The 25,522-nt window shown below is 47.0% G+C and overlaps 1 protein-coding gene across 2 annotated transcripts in view; it reads left to right on the top strand.

The window, feature by feature from the left end:
- FANCG (FA complementation group G) overlaps positions 1–25,522 on the top strand; it is a 36,228-nt gene that overhangs the window by 6,499 nt on the left and 4,207 nt on the right. For both annotated transcript variants that reach the window (XM_056547186.1, XM_056547195.1), the window contains exons 5-13: positions 937–1,118; positions 4,466–4,625; positions 5,330–5,460; positions 6,151–6,297; positions 6,460–6,620; positions 7,658–7,724; positions 9,748–10,052; positions 10,907–10,947; positions 19,116–19,256. In XM_056547186.1, the coding sequence (XP_056403161.1) occupies positions 937–1,118; positions 4,466–4,625; positions 5,330–5,460; positions 6,151–6,297; positions 6,460–6,620; positions 7,658–7,724; positions 9,748–10,052; positions 10,907–10,947; positions 19,116–19,256 (1,335 nt within the window). The remainder of the gene's footprint in view (positions 1–936; positions 1,119–4,465; positions 4,626–5,329; positions 5,461–6,150; positions 6,298–6,459; positions 6,621–7,657; positions 7,725–9,747; positions 10,053–10,906; positions 10,948–19,115; positions 19,257–25,522) is intronic.

The following is a 25,522-nucleotide window of genomic DNA, read 5'->3' on the forward strand; positions in this document are numbered from 1 at the left end:
GAGTTATATCCTGTATTATACTCCAGAGCTGTACTCACTATTCTGCTGGTGAGGTCACTGTGTACATACATTACATTACTTATCCTGTACTGATCCTGAGTTATATCCTGTATTATACTCCAGAGCTGTACTCACTATTCTGCTGGTGGGGTCACTGTGTACATACATTACATTACTTATCCTGTACTGATCCTTAGTTATATCCTGTATTATACTCCAGAGCTGTACTCACTATTCTGTTGGTGAGGTCACTGTGTACATACATTACATTACTTATCCTGTACTGATCCTTAGTTATATCCTGTATTATACTCCAGAGCTGTACTCACTATTCTGCTGGTGAGGTCACTGTGTACATACATTACATTACTTATCCTGTACTGATCCTGAGTTATATCCTGTATTATACTCCAGAGCTGTACTCACTATTCTGCTGGTGAGGTCACTGTGTACATACATTACATTACTTATCCTGTACTGATCCTGAGTTATATCCTGTATTATACACCAGAGCTGTACTCACTATTATGCTGGTGAGGTCACTGTGTACATACATTACTTATCCTGTACTGATCCTGAGTTATATCCTGTATTATACACCAGAGCTGTACTCACTATTCTGCTGGTGAGGTCACAGTGTACATACATTACATTACTTATCCTGTACTGATCCTGAGTTATATCCTGTATTATACTCCAGAGCTGTACTCACTATTCTGCTGGTGAGGTCACTGTGTACATACATTACATTACTTATCCTGTACTGATCCTGAGTTATATCCTGTATTATACCCCAGAGCTGTACTCCCTATTCTGCTGGTGAGGTCACTGTGTACATACATTACATTACTTATCCTGTACTGATCCTGAGTTATATCCTGTATTATACTCCAGAGCTGCACTCACTATTGTATTATGATGTGGTCCCTTATACAGTGCTGGACGCCTTAGGACAGGGTCACACAGTGAACTCCGACCTCTGGGAGAAGATTCTGGCAGCGGACCGTTCCTGGGAGGTGACCTGTGCCCTGGACAGACTGGTGGGGTTGCAGTGCGCCCTCTGGCTGTCAGATGGTGGGATACATGATGCAGTGGGGTTGTTCTCCATTCTCAGTGGGGTGAGTTCTTATTGCTGTATATTTGGTGCCTACACAACATTCTATCACAATATACAGTCCCAAAGGCTGCAGACAGTATTGGGCCCATTTGCTGCGAGAGAGAGCGTATGTAGTGTAGGCCCTTCTGTCTCAGGTGGTCACCCCCAATTATTGGGGGGGGGGGCAGTAACCATAGGTGGTGGTATATTAGATAAGCACAGGTAACTTTTTTCAGCCTTAGTGAGTGTTTGCTCCCAGACCCCTTCCCTCCCAGCTCCATCTGCTATCTCTATGGGATCAGGATATACAGTAGTTATACTCCTCCCCCAGCTCTTTCTGTATACTGCTGCTATCTCTATGGGATCAGGATATACAGTAGTTATACTCCTCCCCCAGCTCTATCTGTATACTTCTGCTATCTCTATGGGATCAGGATATACAGTAGTTATACTCCTCCCCCAGCTCTTTCTGTATACTGCTGCTATCTCTATGGGATCAGGATATACAGTAGTTATACTCCTCCCCCAGCTCTTTCTGTATACTGCTGCTATCTCTATGGGATCAGGATATACAGTAGTTATACTCCTCCCCCAGCTCTATCTGTATACGGCTGCTATCTCTATGGGATCAGGATATACAGTAGTTATACTCCTCCCCCAGCTCTTTCTGTATACTGCTGCTATCTCTATGGGATCAGGATATACAGTAGTTATACTCCTCCCCCAGCTCTTTCTGTATACTGCTGCTATCTCTATGGGATCAGGATATACAGTAGTTATACTCCTCCCCCAGCTCTATCTGTATACGGCTGCTATCTCTATGGGATCAGGATATACAGTAGTTATACTCCTCCCCCAGCTCTATCTGTATACGGCTGCTATCTCTATGGGATCAGGATATACAGTAGTTATACTCCTCCCCCAGCTCTATCTGTATACGGCTGCTATCTGTATGGGATCAGGATATACAGTAGTTATACTCCTCCCCCAGCTCTGTCTGTATACTGCTGCTATCTCTATGGGATCAGGATATATAGTAGTTATACTCCTCCCCCAGCTCTATCTGTATACTTCTGCTATCTCTATGGGATCAGGATATACAGTAGTTATACTCCCCCCCCCAGCTCTATCTGTATACTTCTGCTATCTCTATGGGATCAGGATATACAGTAGTTATACTCCCCCCCCCCCAGCTCTATCTGTATACTTCTGCTATCTCTATGGGATCAGGATATACAGTAGTTATACTCCTCCCCCAGCTCTATCTGTATACGGCTGCTATCTCTATGGGATCAGGATATACAGTAGTTATACTCCTCCCCCAGCTCTATCTGTATACGGCTGCTATCTGTATGGGATCAGGATATACAGTAGTTATACTCCTCCCCCAGCTCTGTCTGTATACTGCTGCTATCTCTATGGGATCAGGATATATAGTAGTTATACTCCTCCCCCAGCTCTATCTGTATACTTCTGCTATCTCTATGGGATCAGGATATACAGTAGTTATACTCCCCCCCCCAGCTCTATCTGTATACTTCTGCTATCTCTATGGGATCAGGATATACAGTAGTTATACTCCCCCCCCCAGCTCTATCTGTATACTTCTGCTATCTCTATGGGATCAGGATATACAGTAGTTATACTCCTCCCCCAGCTCTATCTGTATACTTCTGCTATCTCTATGGGATCAGGATATACAGTAGTTATACTCCTCCCCCAGCTCTATCTGTATACTGCTGCTATCTCTATGGGATCAGGATATACAGTAGTTATACTCCTCCCCCAGCTCTATCTGTATACGGCTGCTATCTCTATGGGATCAGGATATACACTAGTTATACTCCTCCCCCAGCTCTGTCTGTATACTGCTGCTATCTCTATGAGATCAGGATATACAGTAGTTATACTCCTCCCCCAGCTCTGTCTGTATACTGCTGCTATCTCTATGAGATCAGGATATACAGTAGTTATACTCCTCCCCCAGCTCTGTCTGTATACTGCTGCTATCTTTATGGGATCAGAATAAACAGTAGTTATACACCTCCCCTCCCAGCTCTATCTGTATACTGCTGCTATTGTTATGGGATCAGAATATATAGTAGTTATAAACAGGGCCGTCTTAACACGGGGCAAAAGGGGCAGCTGCCCTGGGCTTTATCATTCCTGGGGTCCCAAAGCAGCTTACCCTTTAGCCACACACTAAACCAGTTATCCGCCACTGCCGGTCCTAGCAGGGCGTGCCCTACTGCTGCACTGCGGCTTACTGTTCTAAAGTGGCACCGCGGCATTTAAAACAGTGTGCCTGCAGCCGGGACTGACGGAGGACTTCAGCGGCATCACACATCAGTCCCGGCTGCTGCAGGAAAGAAGAAATCACGGGCGGACAGGTGAGTATCTGTCTATAAGTGTGTGTCCGTAAGTTTGTGTCGGTCGGTCAGGCGGGGGGGGGGGGTAAAAAAAATTGCTTGCCCAGAGTCCAATAAAAATTAAAGACGGCCTTGGTTATACACCTACTCTCCAGCTCTATCTGTATACTGCTGCTATCTCGATGAGATCAGGATATATAGGGGGAGATTTATCAAAACCTGTGTAGAGGAAAAGTTGCCCAGTTGCCCATAGCAACCAATCATATCGCTACTTTCATTTTGAACAAAGCCTCTGAAAAATGAAAGAAGCGATCTGATTGGTTGCTATGGGCAACTGGTCAACTTTTCCTCTGCACAGGTTTTGATAAATCTCCCCCATAGTAGTTACACACTTCCCCTCCAGCTCTATCTGTGTATTGCTGCTATCTATATAGGATCAGGCTGTAAAGTAGTAATACATCTCTCTTGAGGCGTGTTCACACAGTGTGTTGCTTTCTGCTTATTTTTCAAATCATGGTAAAAAATTGAGGTATTGTACCACAATTGTGCAAATTATGGCAAAAATTTGAAATGTAATTACTGCAAAAACAGCTAAAATGCAGTAAGAATTCAATGTGTATACACAGCCTCAGGACGTTATGTCTACATAAAACTACATCATTGTAATAATAGGTCAAATCCCTTTGGGTGAATTCCTGCAACAGCAGCCTGTTGAGGTGACGAGGTGCAGTGATCAAACACCAAACCCAAAACCAGAGGCTTTAAGGGAAATGTAGGGTGCATTACAGAACCCATGTGCATTTGTAATCCAAAATGGAGCCTATAACATGCCTGCCACATCAGCAAAAAGAGGGGAGAAAAAGGCCTATACAAGAACCTTCACATTATTCTCTAATAATAGCCTATGCTGCACTATATAAGGAAAAAAATTATAATTCCTAGGGCGCTTCTTCATGTATTTGGCCTTTTGAGTTATGTTTGTACTTTCTCCTATGTCTAGACTACTCCAGACTGCCATAACCGGCCTCACAAGGACAAAGACTTTTTACAGCTGATCCAGTCATGGAAAGTGTCACCAGAGGAGCCGGAGACCATCCTCACCGTCCAGACCACCAGCCATGTAAAAGGCGTCCTGTACAATGCTGCTGCCCTCCTTTTGGGTATTACCTGCCTTTCCTTCTCTTCTCTGTAGCTGAATATAGGTTAAAGAGGATCTCCAGCCTTTTTAATGGAAATATGATGCTGGGGTGGGAGATAAAATAAAAAAATAATAATAATAATAATACTTACTTACCCCTGTTTCCCCACAGCTCCTGTTCACCTCTATCCGGTCTTCTATGTTCTTGCTGCTTCCGAGATGAGAACTGGGTACAGGACCTGCCGGTTTAGCCAATCACTGACCAAGTTGGGACACCACTGCGGCCAGCGAATGGCTGAGCTTGCAGGTTCTGCTCATAACACTCGGAAGTAGGAAGAAGAGAGAAGATCAGAGCCCGGATGGAGCAAAATTTGAGCTGCGGGGGAACAGGGTAAGATGAGTATAGTTTTTTTTTTTTTTTTTTTTTTTACAGCGACAAATGATATTTTTGGGTCTGGAGAACACCTTTAACATCTGACCCCATAGATTAGTGTTTACCAAGCAGGGCGCCTCCAGCTGTAGCAAAACTACAACTCCCAGCATGCCCGGACAGCCTTCGGCTGTCCGGGCATGCTGGGAGTTGTAGTTTTGCAACAGCTGGAGGCACCCTGCTTGGAAAACACTGAATTATACAAGATAAGTCAATGATTTACCAAATGACTAGACTTCTTAAGCAGATCTGTTCCGATATTGTAATAAGTGTCTCACGGTATCCATCCGTATCAGGTGTTACGGCGATGAGCGCATCTGATTTTCCCGGGGCGGTGGTTTTCCTGCAGGAGGCGGCCAGCAGTCTGTGTTCTAGCAAGGTCTTGGCGGAGATCTACGTTTGTCTGGGCTGCTCCTTCTACAAGATGGTAAGGTGGTCATGTGTCAATGATGTAAATACCTTACATTATACAGCCAAGGGCCCATCTAGTGTTACATAAATGAAGCTTAAAGCGTACCTGTCATCTTTTGTATTTGGGTCACAACTCTGCATTACTCATTCTGACATCCACTGCTCAGAAAGGGGCGTGTCTGACGCAAGCACTGAGCCCGCCCTCACTCATCATGCATTAATTTCCTCCCTGAGTCTGCTGTGCTGTCTTGGCTCACTTTATCCAATCACTGCAGGTTGCTCTGTAACCCCCTCCTCTCTGTTTTTATGCAGCAGTCTGATAGGATAGGAGTGAGCACAGAGGAAGTGATAGTCCCACCCTCACTTCCTGACTGTGCTTCAGCTGGGACAAAGATGATGCTGCAGACAGAAATAATTATTTTCTGGATGGTGTGGGGACCCCTAGTGGTCCCTTTTTTTTGGTCCTCATTTTTTTTTATGAAGCATATTAGATATTAAAAAAAAAATTATGCTGCTGACAGTGCCCCTTTTAAAGGCTACCTGTCATCAAGTTGCAAAACTACAACACCCAGCATGCCCGGACAACAAAAGGCTGTCCGGGCATGCTGGGAGTTGTAGTTTTGCAACAGCTGGAGGCACCCTGGTTAGGAAACACTGACTTCTACCATGACAAAACCCATAAAGTGTCTTGTATGTCTTTCCCCAGATGAAGCCACAGGTTTCCCTGCAGTACTGGAAGATGGCCTTGAGGACGGATTTCCGGTGCCTGTCCGCACTATACCACAGCGCTGCCTTATACCGCGACGTGGGAGACGCAGAATGTGAACTGGAGGCTCTCGCTCTTCTTCATACGGTCAATATCTGGTCTTGTAATAGATTCGGTTAACAAATTGTGACACAAGGTCCAGTTTGGTGCCCTAACCCTGTAATCTAAATGCTGGGCCTTGGGGCATTAACCCTGGTTATGTAAGTGCTAGAACGGACTGAGTATTCTGCTTGATTTATTGATATCCAGGCCTTAGAAAATCCCAGTGTGGACAATTCCTCCAAGAAGACATCTTTACCATTGAGAACTGAGCTGATCGTCCGTTCTCCCGTTCTGAGCAGCTTCATCCACACGCCGAGCTCCTGCGAGGTGAAATATCTCATGGCGAGGCGCTGCCTGCACAACCGGAGGTAAGATGTATGGATGAAAGTGTTATCCAGGACTTCAAAGGGTTACTATCATAAAAAAAATACTTTTTGACATGTTTTGAGCACACCAGGTTTCACTCCTGACACCTGCTTCAATCGCTGATTAGAAGCCAGGCTCTTTCCCTGGCTGTCAATCAAATCTGACCTTTCCTCTGCTTAGGTCAATGCCGAGAAAAGGGTCAGATCGGCTGCCCGGGTAGTGGAGCTTGATACCGGCTTATAACTTGTGAGTCTCAGGAGTGAGCGCCGGTGTGCTAAAAACTTTTGACATGTCTGGGCAACAAATCAAGAGTTATTTTTCTATGATTAATTGATGGCTGTCAGTAGTCTAATCTATCCATGAATCTTCATCTCACCTGAGAAGTTCGCGGGGGGTGGTAGGCTGCTGTCAGACTTCTCTTATCTCTCTGAAAATAAGAGTCAGGTAGTTTAAATCCTTTTTTTAGGGGGTTGTTGTGTAAGTGGCCTCTGAGCCTTTTAGATGGTCTTGAGTGTTTTTGTCTGCTTTAATATTTATGTGGAAATTGTAATAAAATATATTTCTAACTAGACATGATTGGTGGGTGTGGGCTTTTTGGTATATCATCTTTTTTGTGTTCAAGGGGTAGTTTAAATCCAGCATGCCTGACCCTTCTCCCCCTCAACATAAGAGCAGAGTGGAGAGGCCCCTATGTACATTAGAGTCTTATGTGTATATAGTAGCTGCAGTACAGACACTAAGACAGCAAATGACCTGTCCGTCACCGTGAGCTCTGTGTCCCCACAGACCCCAACAGGTCTCGACACATCCCACTGACTTCATTGGGGTCTGTCTGGTTTTCCGTCTGGTGTCCATTGTTTTGCAGGCTCTAAGCAGAAAAAAATTGACTTCTTGCAGTACTTTTTTTTTTCTCCGCTCATGTCCTGCTGAGCCGACCGCTGATATGCACTTGGCCTAAGGCGACTCTCCCTAATGTCTGAACTCTTGGCCATTCTTTGTGTCCAGGCTGTGACAGGTTTGGTGTTTCGTCTCCTTACAGCATAGGCCAAGCAACGGGACATTACTTAGAGCTGATGAACGCTCTGCAAGACGGGTCTGGGCCACAGGTAAGCAATAATCTTCCTGCTGTAATGCTTCATGTCACCCGTCTTTCTCAAAATCAGATACAGCAAAAATGGCTTAAATAGAACCTGCAGTCTCTTTTAAAAACCAACATATGGGCATCTATAGACGGGTGAGGGGGGGTCCGTTAACATACCTGTTTATAGTCTGGTGATCAGCCTCCCGTTTCGGGCTCTTTACCACATCTAATTGTCTAGCTACTCTGTCAAATAGGCGGGTGTGGAATTATACAGTCACACTAAACAAGAAGATGAGGGGAGGCCCACCAGGATATGGAACCGAATAAACTCCTTCACTCTTGTGGGTATGTACTGAGCCGCGATACTCCGTTTGGCCTGATAATCCAGACGCCTGCGGGGTACAACGCATACAGTGTAAAGAAACTAGGCAAAATATAGCAAAAGAGCCATACCGTTCACTCACCGCATAATAAGCGTCTTCAATCCAAGAGGCTCAGGGTCCGGGCCACGTCCATGGGTGACACCGAAGCGCTCGGAGCGCTTCGGTGTCACCCATGGACGTCGCCCGGACCCTGAGCCTCTTGGATTGAAGACGCTTATTATGCGGTGAGTGCACGGTATGGCTCTTTTGCTATATTTTACAGAATTATAATTTGTGTGTGTGGTACTAGGACAAGAGTTTGTGCACATTTAAAGGCGTACTTTAGGAAGCTTATCAGACATTAATCCCCCTATCCACATGATAAGGGGTAAGTGTCTGATCTCGGGGTGGGGGAGCTGACTGCTGGGGCCCCTGTGATCTCCTGTATGGTGCTCGTACGAATTACCCATCCTTGGCGTGCCCTGACCTCCACCTTCCCGGGGATGTGGACAAGTGACTGCCCACTAAGCCAATCAGCGATGCCCCACCGCAGCCAGTGATTGGCTGAACAAACAATTATTTGCCAACGTCCAGGAAGGTGGGGGCTGGAGTGCGCCTAGCATGGGCACCAAACAGGAGATCGCGGGATGCTCCAGTGGTCGTACCATCCCCCCCCCCAAATGATCAAACACTTTTTCCCTATTCTGTGGATTAAAAAAATATTTTAAAATCAACTGGTGGATGAAAGTTAAACAGATTTGTAAATTACTTCCATTTAAAAAATCTTAATTCTTCCAGTACTTATCAGCTGCTGTATGCTCCAGAAGAAGTTGTGTAGTTCTTTCCAGTCTGACCACAGTGCTCTCTGCTGACACATCTGTCTGTGTCAGGAACTGTCCAGAGTAGGAGCAAATCCCCATAGCGAACCTATCCTGCTCTGGACAGTTCCTGACACGAACAGAGGGGTCAGCAAAAAACACTGCGGTCAGGCTGGAGAGAACTACACAACTTCCTCTGTAGTATACAGCAGCTGATAAGTACTGGAAGGATTAAGGTTTTTACATAGAAGTTATTTACAAATCTGTTTAACTTTCTGGCATCAGTTGATTTGAAAAAAAAATTTTTTTCCACTTGAGAACCCATTTTAAAGGGGTATTCCAGCTTTAGACATTTTATCCCCTATCCAAAGGATGCGGGTGCTGCAGGGAGATCACGGGGGTCCCTGCGATCAGACATCTTATCACCTATCCTTTTGGATAGGGGATAAAATGTCTAAATCCGGAATATACTTTAAGTTTCCAGGAGCACCCCTATAATTGGGGAGTGCTCAGTGTACACTACAGATGGCCATATTTCATTTTTTTTTTTTATAAAGGTCCTCTCTAAAGGGGTATAGGGGGAAAAATGTTTAGGCAATTACTGTTTTAAAATAGCAAAAAAAAAAAAAAAAAAAAAAAAAGCATATACTTACCTTCCTCACTCCCCCCACCATCGACGTCCTTGCAGAGTCCTGGTCTAACACCTTACCAGGGTCTAGATTAGGGTTTCCCAACCAGGGTGCCTACAGCCATTGGCTGTCCGGGCATGCTGGGAGTTGTAGTTTTGCAACAGCTGAAGACCCCCTGGTTGGGTAAACCCTGCTCTAGGTACTAGATATCCACATGAGGTCATCCTTTTCCTTTTTAGGGTTTATTCCCCAGTCCTGCCCCTCTTCCCAGGATCCCGGTCATCTATCTTGAAGCGGCTGCAGCTCTTCTGGAGAACAAGCAGTTCCAGGACGCCATCACCGTGTGCTCGGAGGTCCTGGACAGCGTCGGTCATCTCTCCGCTGGTGTTGTCTGTATAGACGATCTCAAAAACAATCTGGAGAAGGCAGAATCTACGAGCGAGCAGCTGAACTGTATCCTATGGGCATCCTCTGCTCATCTGCTACAGGGAGAAGCCCAGGGCATGCTGGGAGATCACAGAGAAGCAATTACTGACTTTACAAGGTATTCCGGGATGGGGGTGGGAGATCCCTACCTGTACCCAGTCGGTTACACTAAAGCAATAAAGAAGTTATCCAGTATTAGTATTAAAAAAAAAAAAAACAGCACCACCCCTTTCCTCTGGTTGTGTGTGGTATTGCAGCTCCGTTCCATTAAAGTGAATGGATTTCAAGGGGTACTCCGCCCCTAGACATCTTATCCCCTATCCAAAGGTTAGGGGATAAGATGTCAGATCGCCGGGGTTCCGCTGCTGGGGCCCCCCAGGATCGCCGATGCGGCACCGCGCTATCATGACAGCACAGAGTTCGCTCTGTGCGTAATGACGGGCGATACAGGGGCCGGAGCAGCGTGACGTCATGGCTCTGCCCCTCGTGACATCACAGCCCGCCCCCTTAATGCAAGTCTATGACGACTGCCACGCCCCCTCCCATAGACTTGTATTGAGGGGGCGGGCCGTGACATCACGAGGGGCGGAGCTGTGACGTAACTATGCTCCGGCCCCTGTTTTGCCCGTCATTACGTGCAGAGCGTACTCGCTCTGTGCAGTAATGATAGCGGGGTGCTGCAGCAGCGATCCCGGGGGTCCCCAGCAGCGGGACCCCGGCGATCTGACATCTTATCCCCTATCCTTTGGCTAGGGGATAAGATGTCTAGGGGCGGAGTACCCCTTTAAGTTGTAATACCACACACAACCTGAGGACAGGGGTGGTGCTGTTTTTTGGAGAAAAAAGTCTGCTCTGTCCTACGGATAAGGAATAACTTTGCATTGTAGGATAAGAGAGAAACCTATAACAAAAGTGATATTTAAATGGTTTATTAACATCTGTAAACCTTATATTCATTTGTTTGTGTTATAGGTGTATTAACTTATTAACAAAAGTGCGATGTGGCAATTCTGGTGAGTATACTATTGGATCGAATCTGTGTTTTCTGCTGACCAGAAATCGTCCTGTGGCGTCTATTACCCCCCTTGCCGCAAATGGACGTTCTTAAACGTCCATTTGCAGCTCCTGAGGTATGACGCGTGCTCAGCAGGTGAGTGCACATCATACCCGGTGGGTCCCGGTTGCTATAAGCAACCAGAACACACGGCTAATGCCGGACATCACCAATCGGGCTGATGCTCGGCATTAACCCTTTAGACTCGGCGATCAAACTTGATCCCTGCGTCTAAAACTAAAGTAAATAATGTCGGTTAGCTCAGCTGTGCTGTTCGGGACCGCCGCAGTGAAATTGCGGCGTCCCGAACAGCTTGCAGGACACGAGGAGGACCCCTACCTGCCTCCTCGCTGTCCGATCGCCGAATGACTGCTCTGTGCCTGAGATCCAGACAGAAGCAGTCAAGCGACGATATCCCTGATCACTGTTATGCTGTGGCATAACAGTGATCAGTGTATTCAATTAGTGTGTGCAATGTTATAGTCCCCTATGGGAGCTATAACATTGCAAAAAAAAAAAGTGTTTAAAAAAAAAAATTTTTGAATCACCCCCCTTTTCCCATTTAAAAAAAGAATTGTGTAAATAAAAATAAACTTATGTGGTATCGCCTCGTGCGTAAACGTCCAAACTTTAAAAATACATCATTAATTAAACCGCACGGTCAATGGCGTACACGTAAAATAATTCCAGAGTTCAAAATAGCGTATTTTTTGCCACTTTTTATACCATAAAATTTTTTTCTTTTTTTTTTTAAACGTGATCAAAAAGTCTACCGATAAAAACTTCACATCACAGTGCAAAAAATGAGCCCTCATACCAGCCCGTATACAGAAAAATAAAAAAGTTTTATAGGGGGAGATTTATCAAAACCTGTGCAGAGGAAAAGTTGTCCAGTTGCCCATAGCAACCAATCAGATCGCTACTTCCATTTTTCACAGGCCTTCATGAAAATGAAAGAAGCGATCTGATTGGTTGCTATGGGCAACTGGACAACTTTTCCTCTGCACAGGTTTTGATAAATCTCCCCCATAGTGATCAGAAGATGACATTTTTCAACGTATTAATTTTGGTGCATGTAGTTATAATTTTTTATTTTTTTTGTAGTAAAATAAAAACAAACCTATATAAATTGGTTATCCTTGCGACCGTGAAATTATTAATGGTATTATAAAGTAAAATTGCTGGTGCAAAGAACAAACCCCCATATGGATTTTTAGGTTGAAAATTGAAAGTGTTATGATTTTTAGAGGAGGAAAAAACAAAAGTGCGAGAAAAAATAATCGCCAAAGAGGGAAGGAGTTACATGGCGGAAAGCTTCATGTTTAAATCTTTAAGAAGCACTCCGGGTTTTTATTTTTAGCTTTCCCCTATCATGCACACTCATCATCACTAGTTGTACAGCATCATTTGCTTTATTCCAGTGCAGCTGTGTCTGTGTGTTTCATTGTTGTATCTGGGTCATGTGATCGCCAGCCCGACTCTGCACATCTTTCAGTGCTTAATATGTCAGAACCATGTTTTATTTTATTTTATTTTTTTAATTGGGTCCCTCCTGTCTCTCTGTATCTCATCCTGTATCCTGGCTAGAGGTGCCCAACAGGGTACTAGAGCCTCCATGTATCCCAACTGTATCTCATCTTGTATCCAGGCTAGAGGTGCCCAACAGTGTACTAGAGCCTCCATGTATCCCAACTGTATCTCATCCTGTATCCTGGCTAGAGGTGCCCAACAGGGTACTATAGCCTCCATGTATCCCAACTGTATCTCATCTTGTATCCAGGCTAGAGGGGCCTAATAGGGTACTATAGCCTCCATGTATCCCAACTGTATCTCATCTTGTATCCAGGCTAGAGGGGCCTAACAGGGTACTAGAGCCTCCATGTATCCCAACTGTATGTCATCTTGTATCCAGGATAGAGGTGCCCAACAGTGTACTAGAGCCTCCATGTATCCCAACTGTATCTCATCTTGTATCCAGGCTAGAGGGGCCTAACAGGGTACTATAGCCTCCATGTATCCCAACTGTATCTCGTATCCAGGATAGAGGTGCCCAACAGTGTACTAGAGCCTCCATGTATCCCAACTGTATCTCATCTTGTATCCAGGCTAGAGGGGCCTAACAGGGTACTATAGCCTCCATGTATCCCAACTGTATCTCATCTTGTATCCAGGCTAGAGGGGGCTAACGGGGTACTAGAGCCTCCATGTATCCCAACTGTATCTCATCTTGTATCCAAGTTAGAGTTGCCCAACAGTGTACTAGAGCCTCCATGTATCCCAACTGTATCTCATCTTGTATCCAGGCTAGAGGGGCCTAACAGGGTACTAGAGCCTCCATGTATCCCAACTGTATCTCATCTTGTATCCAGGCTAGAGGGGCCTTACAGGGTACTAGAGCCTCCATGTATCCCAGCTGTATCTCATCTTGTATCCAGGCTAGAGGGGGCTAACGGGGTACTAGAGCCTCCATGTATCCCAACTGTATCTCATCTTGTATCCAAGTTAGAGTTGCCCAACAGTGTACTAGAGCCTCCATGTATCCCAACTGTATCTCATCTTGTATCCAGGCTAGAGGGGCCTAACAGGGTACTAGAGCCTCCATGTATCCCAACTGTATCTCATCTTGTATCCAGGCTAGAGGGGCCTAACAGGGTACTAGAGCCTTCATGTATCCCAACTGTATCTCATCTTGTATCCAGGCTAGAGGTGCCCAACAGTGTACTAGAGCCTCCATGTATCCCAACTGTATCTCATCTTGTATCCAGGCTAGAGGTGCCCAACAGTGTACTAGAGCCTCCATGTATCCCAACTGTATCTCATCTTGTATCCAGGCTAGAGGGGCCCAACAGTGTACTAGAGCCTCCATGTATCCAACCGTATCTCATCTTGTATCCAAGCTAGAGGTGCCCAACAGGGTACTAGAGCCTCCATGTATCCCAACTGTATCTCATCCTGTATCCAGGCTAGAGGTGCCCAACAGTGTACTAGAGCCTCCATGTATCCCAACTGTATCTCATCTTGTATCCAGGCTAGAGGGGCCTAACAGGGTACTAGAGCCTTCATGTATCCCAACTGTACCTCATCTTGTATCCAGGCTAGAGGTGCCCAACAGTGTACTAGAGCCTCCATGTATCCCAACTGTATCTCATCTTGTATCCAGGCTAGAGGTGCCCAACAGTGTAATAGAGCCTCCATGTATCCAACCGTATCTCATCTTGTATCCAGGCTAGAGGTGCCCAACAGTGTATTAGAGCCTCCATGTATCCCAACTGTACCTCATCTTGTATCCAGGCTAGAGGTGCCCAACAGGGTACTAGAGCCTCCATGTATCCCAACTGTATCTCATCTTGTATCCAGGCTAGAGGTGCCCAACAGTGTACTAAAGCCTCCATGTATCCAACCGTATCTCATCCTGTATCCAGGCTAGAGGTGCCCAACAGTGTACTAGAGCCTCCATGTATCCAACCGTATCTCATCCTGTATCCAGGCTAGAGGTGCCCAACAGTGTACTAGAGCCTCCATGTATCCAACCGGATCTCATCTTGTATCCAGACACTCACACACAGCTGGAGGTTTGTTACAATATAACTGTAGTTAATGCTCTGAGACATGTAACAATGCTCACAGCTGAAGGTTTGTTACAGAATCCTCTGGGTTACATGCACGAATCTCTCTCTCTTATCCTGATAGTTTGATACATTTTACCTGCCTTGTCACACTGTATCACTCTGGATGGTCCAGACCAGTGGTATTCAAACTGCAGCCCTCCAGATGCTGGGAGTTGTAGTTTCATATCTGGAGGACTGTAGTTTGGAGACCAGTGATCCCTAACCTGTGGCTTTTCGGCACTTGTGAAAAAACAACTCTCAGCATGCCGGGACAGCTTACATATGCATCGGGGCATGCTGGGAGTTGTAGTTTAGGTACAGATAGAGAGCCATAGGTTAAATAGGGACTCTGATTAAAACAAATGTTTGTTATTGCACTCCTTATGGTAAATAAAAAATCTTTCTAATGTACTTTGTTTAAAAAAAAATGTTTTAAGTTTTCTATGTTTTATTTGTGTTTTAAAAAAGCTGCCACTAGGTGTCTCCCTACTTGCCCAGAGCACATTCTCTTGCACAGACTTTGGACTCCTGCTGGCCTGGCAGAAGTCTAAAATCAGGAAATGCAGTCTGGAGTGCTGACGGGGGGGGGGGGGGGGGGGGTGCAGCCTTAGCCAATCTTAGCTCATCTCACACTGAACTGCTCTGGACTGTGTGTAGCAGAGTGAGGGAAGAAGTTCTCCCCTGTACGGCTTCAGATGATGTCACACCTGCTGGGGAACGCCCCTTCCCAGTCTGTGATTCTGACTGAGATGGAGCAGAAAATACAGAGCAACATCAAGGTAGAAAACAAAAAAATACTAAAAATAAAGGCAGGGGGTGGTTTATCATGATGTGGACAGTGAACTGGGAGGATTATAAAATTTAACAAGATCATGAGAGGTACTCTTTAAGTGGGCACTGTCAGATACCAAAACTTTTGATATGTTGTAAAGCATGTATAACCAATAGGTTTTGCAATTGCTTTCATTAGAAAATTTTCAGTATTTCATACTGGAAAATCCAGTCAAACAACTGCCCCCCCTGCCTGCTTGGACATATACTAGTCCTGCTGTGTCCATGCACCATCACCTATGTCATGGACACACTTCCTTGATTGACAGCTGTGAGCGCAAGGCTCAGACCTGGAGGAAAAATCCTCCCCCTGTCAGCTTGTGTCCGGCTACTGTCAGTGAGGACAAGCTGGGAGTTGTAGTTTTGCTAATGCTAGGGGGGATGTGAGCAGACAGCATACTGAGGGAGGGGGCGGAGACCTGCACAGTGAGGCCACGCCCCCTCCCTTTGAGAGGAATTCAGACTAGTGAGCTAAATTAAAAGGGTAATAAAAAAATAAATAAAGGTGCTAGACACATAAAAATAGATGTACATGATCAGGATTAGGTACTGAGTGATATATTAAAAAAAGTGTTTTTTGTTGGATCTGACGGGTACACTTTAAAGGGGTCATTGGTTTAGACTGACTCATTGTAACAATCTCTCAGCTGTGTGAGGAGCACTAGGCCACTCATTCACATTGATGAATTCCATAGATATAAATATGTAAAGCAAGAGATGGGGAGGATAATGGTGTTTCAGCATCTGCAGAATAATCCTGTGAATCACTGGACCCCGGGGGCTGCTACTTATTGTCTGACACATCCATTACTTAGTCACAGGATGTTCTGGGGAATATTTCCATCAGAACATCACGTATTACAGAACATGGGGGGGGACAGCGGCGGAACAGAACGACGTGCGGGAGAATCAGGGGGTCACTGCAGAGCACTAGGTACCAAGGATACAGGCACTGCTCTGTATACATAGCGCTGAGCTCGGCAATGATCGGCAGAGGGAATATAGCACTGCGCACATAAAAATAAAAATCATCTGGTGCCAGAAGAAACAGAATTGTAAATGACTTCTATATAAAAATCTTAATCCTTCCAGTACTTATCAGCTGCTGTATGATCCACAGGAAGTTGTGTAGTTCTTTTCTGTCTGACCACAGTGCTCTCTGTTGACACATCTGTCAGGGTCATGAACTGTCGTTCGCTATGGGGATTTGCTCCTGCTCTGGACAGTTCCTGACATGGACAGAGGTGTCAGCAGAGAGCACTGTGGTCAGACTGAAAAGAGCTACACAACTTACTCTGGAGTAGGGCCCTGCATGAGGATTAGGACCCAATAAAAAAGTTTTTACGGCCGGTCACATGGTTCTGACATATTAAGCCCTGAAAGAGGTGTAGAGTCACGCTGGCGATCACATGACCCAGACACAACAATGAAACACACAGACGCAGCTGCACTGGAATAAAACGAATGACGCTGTACAACTAGTGATGGTGAGTGTGCATGATATGGGCAAACTAAAAGTAAAAACCTGGAGTGCTTCTTAAAGGTTTAAACAAGAAGCCTCCCGCCATGTAACCCCTTCCCTCTTTGGCAATTTAACATTTTTGTACTTTTGTTTTTCTCCTCACTTTCTAAAAATCATAACACTTTCAATTTTCCACCTAAAAATACATATGAGGGCTTGTTCTTTGCACCAGCAATTTGGGGGAGTGTAATGAGGAGACTGGGGGGAGTGTAATGAGGAGACTGAGGGGAGTGTAATGAGGAGACTGGGGGGAGTGTAATGAGGAGACTGGGGGGAGTGTAATGAGGAGACTGGGGGGAGTGTAATGAGGAGACTGGGGGGAGTGTAATGAGGAGACTGGGGGGAGTGTAATGAGGAGACTGGGGGGAGTGTAATGGGGAGACTGGGGGGAGTGTAATGGGGAGACTGGGGGGAGTGTAATGGGGAGACTGGGGGGAGTGTAATGGGGAGACTGGGGGGAGTGTAATGGGGAGACTGGGGGGAGTGTAATGGGGAGACTGGGGGGAGTGTAATGGGGAGACTGGGGGGAGTGTAATGGGGAGACTGGGGGGAGTGTAATGGGGAGACTGGGGGGAGTGTAATGGGGAGACTGGGGGGAGTGTAATGGGGAGACTGGGGGGAGTGTAATGGGGAGACTGGGGGGAGTGTAATGGGGAGACTGGGGGGAGTGTAATGGGGAGACTGGGGGGAGTGTAATGGGGAGACTGGGGGGAGTGTAATGGGGAGACTGGGGGGAGTGTAATGGGGAGACTGGGGGGAGTGTAATGGGGAGACTGGGGGGAGTGTAATGGAGAGACTGGGGGGAGTGTAATGGAGAGACTGGGGGGAGTGTAATGGAGAGACTGGGGGGAGTGTAATGAGGAGACTGGGGGGGGGAGTGTAATGAGGAGACAGGAGGGAGTGTAATGAGACAGGGGATGTAATGAAGGAGCGATGTGTGTCTGGATGGTAGTAACAGTGGGGGCTGCTCATGTTTGTCAGTGCATCCAGTGATCCCCTCTACTTGTGGTCTGTCTGGGCCATCTGCGGCCTGTTGTTCTTTGCACCAGCAATTTGGGGGGAGTGTAATGAGGAGACTTTGGGGAGTGTAATGAGGAGACTGGGGGGAGTGTAATGAAGAGACAGAAGGGAGTGTAATGAGGAGACAGGATGGAGTGTAATGAGGAGACTGGGGGGAGTGTAATGAAGAGACAGAAGGGAGTGTAATGAAGAGACTGGAGGGAGTGTAATGAAGAGACTGGAGGGAGTGTAATGAAGAGACTGGAGGGAGTGTAATGAAGAGACTGGAGGGAGTGTAATGAGGAGACTGGGGGGGAGTGTAATGAGGAGACTGGGGGGGAGTGTAATGAGGAGACTGGGGGGGAGTGTAATGAGGAGACTGGGGGGGAGTGTAATGAGGAGACTGGGGGGAGTGTAATGAAGAGACTGGAGGGAGTGTAATGTAGAGACTGGAGGGAGTGTAATGAAGAGACTGGAGGGAGTGTAATGAGGAGACTGGAGGGAGTGTAATGAGGAGACTGGAGGGAGTGTAATGAGGAGACTGGGGGGGGGAGTGTAATGAGGAGACTGGGGGGGAATGTAATGAGACAGGGGATGTAATGAAGGAGCCATGTGTGTCTGGATGGTAGTAACAGTGGGGGCTGCTCATGTTTGTCAGTGCATCCAGTGATCCCCTCTACTTGTGGTCTGTCTGGGCCATCTGCGGCCTGTTCTCTGTGTGTGCCCTCTCATTATCACTGCTCCCAACACTGAACAAGGGCAATTTATCTAAACAACCATCCTGCTTCTCTCAATAATGTGCCCCCTGTCAGTCTGTCAAGTGGGCAAAATGTCTTTGAGTGTGTGGTAGAGTCATGTCCAGCAGTCACTGATTTCTCACCAGGAGGTACACTTTCCAAAAGTAGTCTCTGAGAGCCTTTTTATAGGGCAGCAGAGGAAGCACTATTATGCCCTCTTATGGCAAGACCCAATGTCTGATCAGACTGTGCCTGTAATCATTTACGAGTTTTTCAACAATATGGGGGCATTATAATTTTGTCAGTGTATATTACAAAATTGTGTCACTTTTTATCATTTAATAATTTGTCTTTATTTACAGACGACAGGACAATCCCTTTAATACAGTAGATATTGTTTATACTAAGCTGCGGGTTGGTGTCTCTCCAGGGTCTGCAGACGTCCCGGAGTATAAAGTGTGCGGGGTCCTTAAAGCAGCCGCCTTCCTGGGGAGGGGACACCAGTTCCAGCAGACGGGGGAGGATGTGAAGGCTCTGATGAACGCACAGCTCAGCCTGCAGACTGCGCCAGGTAAGAGGTTCCGTCAAAATGGTGGAATAGCGGAGTATTCCAGCGGAACGTGGTAGTACGGAATCTATATAGCATGAAGTCTCGCACCATGTGACCCTTTGCTACAATCAGACGCACATGTTCTATTACACAGGAAGATGTGCGGCCGTCGTCTGGTGATTTTCCGACCTGATCATTCGTCTGCTGATTGCTGGCCCTACTATAGGGGGCGATATCATCCTGTTCTGTCCAATAATCGCCCCATTTAGTAGGGTCCTTGCATAGTTATGTATCGTAGTCCACATATGAGGTTCGGCCCGTACGGAGCAGTGTCTTACAATTCACATTTGTGTCCGTATGGCAATGCCAGGTGCAACAAGCATCATATCCAGTGCCCTGTAGGCCAAAATGAGGCACCTAAGGCCAATCTGGCGTAGTTGTACCAGAAGAAAGAACACTGCAGGCCCTGAGCCTGGTCCACACTTGTTCACACTTCGGAATGAAAATCTCTGTGCAGACCTTCTGAAAACTGCATTTTATGCCGGGGCGAAGACTGCACAGGAATGCGGCATCTCATAGAAGTCTATGCAGTCCGTGCGGTGTCCACAGTAAGAACGAACAGGCTCATTCTTTCTGCAGACAGATTTCCGCCGTGTATTCAGTGCAGCAGAATCCCATTGAATTCAACAGGACTCTGCTGCTTTGGAATCTCCGTGCAGAAACCTCCATAGGCGGCAGGGAAGTACAACGAAATGGAGACAGCAGCTGTTTCATACCTAATAGCTAAAACAAAAGGGAATGGTCAGTGTGGGTGAGTAAGAAAGCCTGGTGTGCAGCCTCCCCAGCCTTAATGAGGCACGGCAGGTAAAAGACTTCCACAGGGCGGTGGGTGGATAACGGCGCTGACCAAGATAGGACACGTCCGGTGAGTAAAAGGATTTTATTCAAATGCAACGTGTTTCACCGCGCTTGCGCGGCTTCCTCAGGCCAGCACAAGTACCTAATACACGGGTGCGCGCTGCTGTGGCAAATACGGAGTATACAAAAAAGAAGGTTGCAGCAGCACTCTTGGTCACAAAATGGAGGCTCTTAGCGCACTTTTTAATCAAAATGTGTGTGTGTGTGTGTGTGTGTGTGTCCCATCCACCACGCGGAGGGTTGGGACCCTAACACTCATTTCACTCAACTCTGCTGGGCATATAGCCTCTGATTGGGTGACATGCTGGATCCAATATCAATATAAAACGCCTCCTGTGAAACAGAAGAGGGGTGCATGGCTACAGAGGATGCCACTCCCCCTAAATTGCAGCATGTCACCCAGTCAGAGGCCATATGCCCAGCAGAGGTGAGTGAAATGAGTGTTAGGGTCCCATCTGAAATGAGGCCACCTCCGCGCAGGGGATGGGGGGGGGACATGTTTTGATCAAAAAGTGCACTAAGAGCCTCCATGTTTTGACCAAGAGTGCTGCTGCAACCTTCTTTTTTGTATGTCCTCAGGATGCCTTAGCAAGCCGCGCAAGCGTGGTGAAACACGTTGCATTTTAATAAATCCTTTTACTCACCGGACGTGTCCTATTTTGGTCAGCGCCGTTATCCACCCACCGCCCTGTGGAAGTCACCCACCCACCTGTCATACCTAATAGGACTTCACCAGGGTTGATAACAGCTGCAGCCTCCGTTCTGTTGTACTTCCCTGCTGTCTATGGATGTTTCTGACCCCCCCTGTAATTCTATGTGAGTATTTTATTTTAATTTTTTTAAATATATCTTTATTCGATTTTTCATTTTACAACAATGCCGTGGGGCATACCACACTTCGGGCAAAACGTGTCACAGAGTGATTGAGATAACAGTTGGCAGAATAATACCACGGTAACAATGTTCAATCAAATATATAACAAGTCCCCCCCCATGCCAGCCACCCCCACTGTTCCCCACAAGACCATAAGAGGTTCATCAAATGCAGAAGTAATGTGATAAGATAAGAGCTAGGAGATAGCAGTATGCAAGAGGAGCACAACTAGGGCACCCCTCGAGGGCCCAATAAGAGGGGCTGCAGGTCCCACCACAAGCTTGATCCAGGGTAATACAGAATAGCGTTCTAAGGGCGTCTCTCAGTGCCGAACAGGTGAGGGAACTCGTAGGCGTCCCAGAGAACCCCCTACATGTCTAGTCAAATACCACGTAGTCGATGTGAAAGGGCCCATCATGACTGCTGATTCACTGTCATCCAAGAACGCTAGAAGGAACCTCTTCCATTTTTTTAAGAAACCCTTCGCCAACCTTTCCTTGGTTCTCAGAATTTCACAATGATCCATGTACATATACTTTTTAACCTGCCCTACCACCTCCCCCAAAGAGGGCACCAGTAGACAGCGTTTAGCAACAAGGATGAAAATATGGTGCAGTAATGTAACCCGAGATTCTTCCGCTGCAATGTGTAAAATGATCAGGTGAGGAGAAATGGGTAGAGTCCCCCCCCAGCTTGTCCGTCAGAAGTCTAAAGAGATCCGTCCAGAAAGTCGTCGACCGGTCACAAGTCAATAGTCCATGAAGTAAGTCTGTCCGAAAGTCCCGACAGTTCGGGCAATGATCTATTCTGTCAGGGCGGTCCGGTGTCTTGGGAAGTGAAAAACCATAGGTGGTGTGGTGGAGTATTATAAACTGTGTCTCCCTCCAGCCCTCATTAACAATTGCCTTCCTCACCTTCACCCACCCCTCCAATGCCGGGACCGTCAGATCCGACAGACCCAATTTCGATTCCCAATACTTTAGAACACCTCCCATGACCCTATCGCTCCCCTTCCTAATGAGGTATCTATAAAGAGAGGATAAGGAGTGATACGGCGCAGAGGAAGTAATAGAACTGTCAAAGGAAGTGGCTACCCCCTCCCTGGAAAGATCTGCCAGCCTGCCAGATCGAAATGCAATCAGTTGTCTGTATTGGAGGAGATGACCACTAGCAAGTCCATAAGCAGTACAGACCTCCTCAAAGATGAGGTATCTGCGTTCTGCACCGTGGAATAACTGTCCTGCTTTGAGAATTCCGGCCTCCTGTCATCTCCTAAATAAGCTATTTGTCTGTCCCTGAGTAAATTCCGGATGGGACCATAACGGCATGTGTTTATACATGGCCCAGGGGAGACGCATCAGACTCCTACAGAGTTTCCACGCCACTATGGTGTCACGAAACAGCACACTCTTCTTAATAGTGGTAGGTATGCTGGAGAATTTAGAGTGAAGAAGGCCCCCCAAAGACCATGGGCGAGCCATAGCAGTTTCCAACGCTATATTGGAGAATCCTGCATCCCCCCCTGAGCCAGTCAACACAGTGTCTAAATAAACATGATAGATTATAATGCGGGACATCCGGAAAACCCACCCCACCCTTTTCCCGAGGGAGCATCAGTTTACCCAAAGCTATTCGCGGACGCTTATTGGCCCAAATGAATTTACTAAAGGCAGCATTAATAGTCCGAAAGTCAGATCTCCTCAAAAGCACCGGGATGGTCTGAAGAGGGTACAGAAGTTTAGCAAAGCTCAGCATCTTGACCAGGTGGCATCTAGCCAAGAGCAGTAGCGGCAAAGAGCACCACCTCTTAAGCTCATCCGTGATCCTCCTGAAAAGCGGTGGATAGTTCAAAGTGTATAGTGAGGGGGGGGACTTCCCAATCAGAATACCCAGGTACTTGAACGAAGTGCGGGTCACCGGAGGTGGATTACCCAGTGACCGTGCCAACCTATCATGTTGAGAGAGATCTAGCAGGATACTCTTCTCGTTATTCACCCGAAACCCTGACACCCTGCCAAAGTCCCGTAGACATCCGAACACTCCACCTAGGTCCCGCCCAGGATTGCCCATGAAGAGGAGGAGGTCGTCAGCGAAGAGTGCATGGGTAAGGCATTGTCCCCCACCCAAATACCCTCACCATGCCTCCCCGTGCTCAGTCTCCTTGATAAAGGCTCGATAGCCAAGTTAAAAAGAAGAGGGGACAGCGGGCAACCCTGGCGGGTGCCCCTGTGCAGGGAGTATGCGGAGGAAAGGAATCCCGGGGTATGAATCCTAGCTATTGGAGTGGCATACAAGTTGAGTAAATAGTCTAGAAACGGACCTTCAAAACCCATGGACTGTAAAACCGACCACAGCCATTCCCAGCCAACATGGTCAAACGCTTTTTCCGCGTCAATAGAGAGCATGGCAGCTGAGAGATGGCCGCGGGGGTCCCAATGAGCTGTGTCAAGGATCGCCAACACTGTCCCAAGGTGGGTAACTGCCAAGCGACCAGTGACAAAGCCCACTTGTGCAGGGGAGATCAGGCGAGGGAGGATCTTGGCTAGTCTATTGGCCATAATTTTAGAAAGAATTTTCAGGTCAACATTAATTAGTGAAATTGGCCTGTAGCCAGTTAGTTGGTGATAGTAAATCTTTCCCCGGCTTAGGGAGAACCTTTATATAAGCTGTGTTAGAATCAGACGAGATTGGTGTCCCATCCATAGACAGCTTATACAAGGACAACAGCGTGGGCGAGATGTCTCCCTTGAGTATTTAAAAAAAAAATCCCCAGAGAAGCCATCTGGGCCATCACCTGCTCCAGTTCAGCACCCTGCACCGGCGCATTAAGGAAATCGCTTTCCTCGGTTGTTAAAGTGGGGAGGGTCCCCGGTTGCAGCCAGGACACAAAAGAGTCAACATCCAGGTGAGAGGGCGCATACAAATCCGCATAATATTGCGAAAGCATATCCACCATCTGCCTGGGATCCCTCTGTATGGTCCCAGACCTGTCTTTCAGCGCTGTGATATTGGAGGAGGGAAATGCTCCTTTGGCAAAGCGTGCCAGTAGACGCCCTGGCTTGTTGCCGAACTGAAACAATGATGCCTCAAAGTGAGAACGATGCAAGTTATCTCTACGTTCAAGCCAGCTGTCATAAGCCATTTTGGCTAGAACCCATTCACCCTTTGAGGCGTCACCCGGATCCGCAAGGAAGCGAGTATATTTTTGTCGAAGGGTGTCACCCAGGGTTCTCAACTAAGTTGTTATCGTTCGTTTCAAGGAGGATGTGTATGCCATAATGCGGCCCCTTAACACCACCTTGGCTGTTTCCCAAAATAATCGTGCATCTCCCCTATGTTGGCCATTATCCATAGAATACTCCACCCACCACCCTTTTAGCAGCGATTGGAACTGTTCGTCCCTAGCCAGGCTAGTCGGGAACCTCCACAGAAAGTCAGAGCCTTTGGGTACAGAGTCAGCAACATCAATGAGTAGCGGGGCATGGTCCGATATCACTAAGTCCGTCAGCGAGATGTCATCCAGTTTGGTCAAAAGGGGGTCAGTCACAAAGCAATAGTCTATCCTAGACCATGAGTCATGAGAGTGAGAAAAATGTCTCAAGTCGCGGTCAGCTGAGTGTAAAGTCCTCCATGCGTCCGTCAGTCTCAGTCCCGTCGCCCAAGGGGATAACAAAAAATCAGAAGGTTTAGGAGAGGGTGGTACCCCTCTGTTGCTGCGTCTATCCTCGGCATGGTGCATTACTAGATTAAAATCACCCGCAACAAGTTTAGAGGCAGATGGCGTAGCCGACAGCCTCCCTGTCAAGTCTCCAAGGAAAACAGAATGGTCAGAGTTCGGTCCATAAACATTAAAAACCTCCACCTCCCCTTGGCCCATCCGCAGCAAGATGCTACAACACCTCCCTTTGTCGTCAGAGGACACAGAGAAATCTCCCCCTTGAAAGACCTGTGAAAAAATGTCACCACCCCCGCCTTTCTATCTATCCCGCTGGGGAGCCTTCCACCTGTCCAACCCACCACTTCTTCATTCTAGGGAAGTCATCTACCTCAAGATGTGTCTCTTGCAACAGGACGATGTCCGGCGAAAATCTCTTCAGGTGACGGAGCACCATGTTGCGCTTGTGGGGGGACCTCAGCCCCTTAACATTCCACTAGATAATCCTCATAAAACGATACAAAGAAAACTATTAAGATGCATACCTCCATTGAACAAAATAGAACATACTGCAATAAGCCCTGGAGAACAGTCCCATACCCAACCAACACCCCACTCCCCCCCCAACCCCTCCCATCACCCTCTGGCTCCCCATGTCCCACTGACTAGCGAGTGGACCCTTATCCACCTGGTGAGCCCCACTCATCGCCATTGCGACTTCTGAATTGACAGCTCGTGAAGACAAACCCATACCCACATTCCTCCACCCTCCCCGCCATTATATGGTGACGATATAAGCATCAAACCCCCTATGAGTCATCTACCGCCCTCCTCCATGAG

The sequence above is a fragment of the Hyla sarda genome, chromosome 1, assembly GCF_029499605.1.
Source record: "Hyla sarda isolate aHylSar1 chromosome 1, aHylSar1.hap1, whole genome shotgun sequence".
In the NCBI taxonomy this organism is placed as follows: domain Eukaryota; kingdom Metazoa; phylum Chordata; class Amphibia; order Anura; family Hylidae; genus Hyla; species Hyla sarda.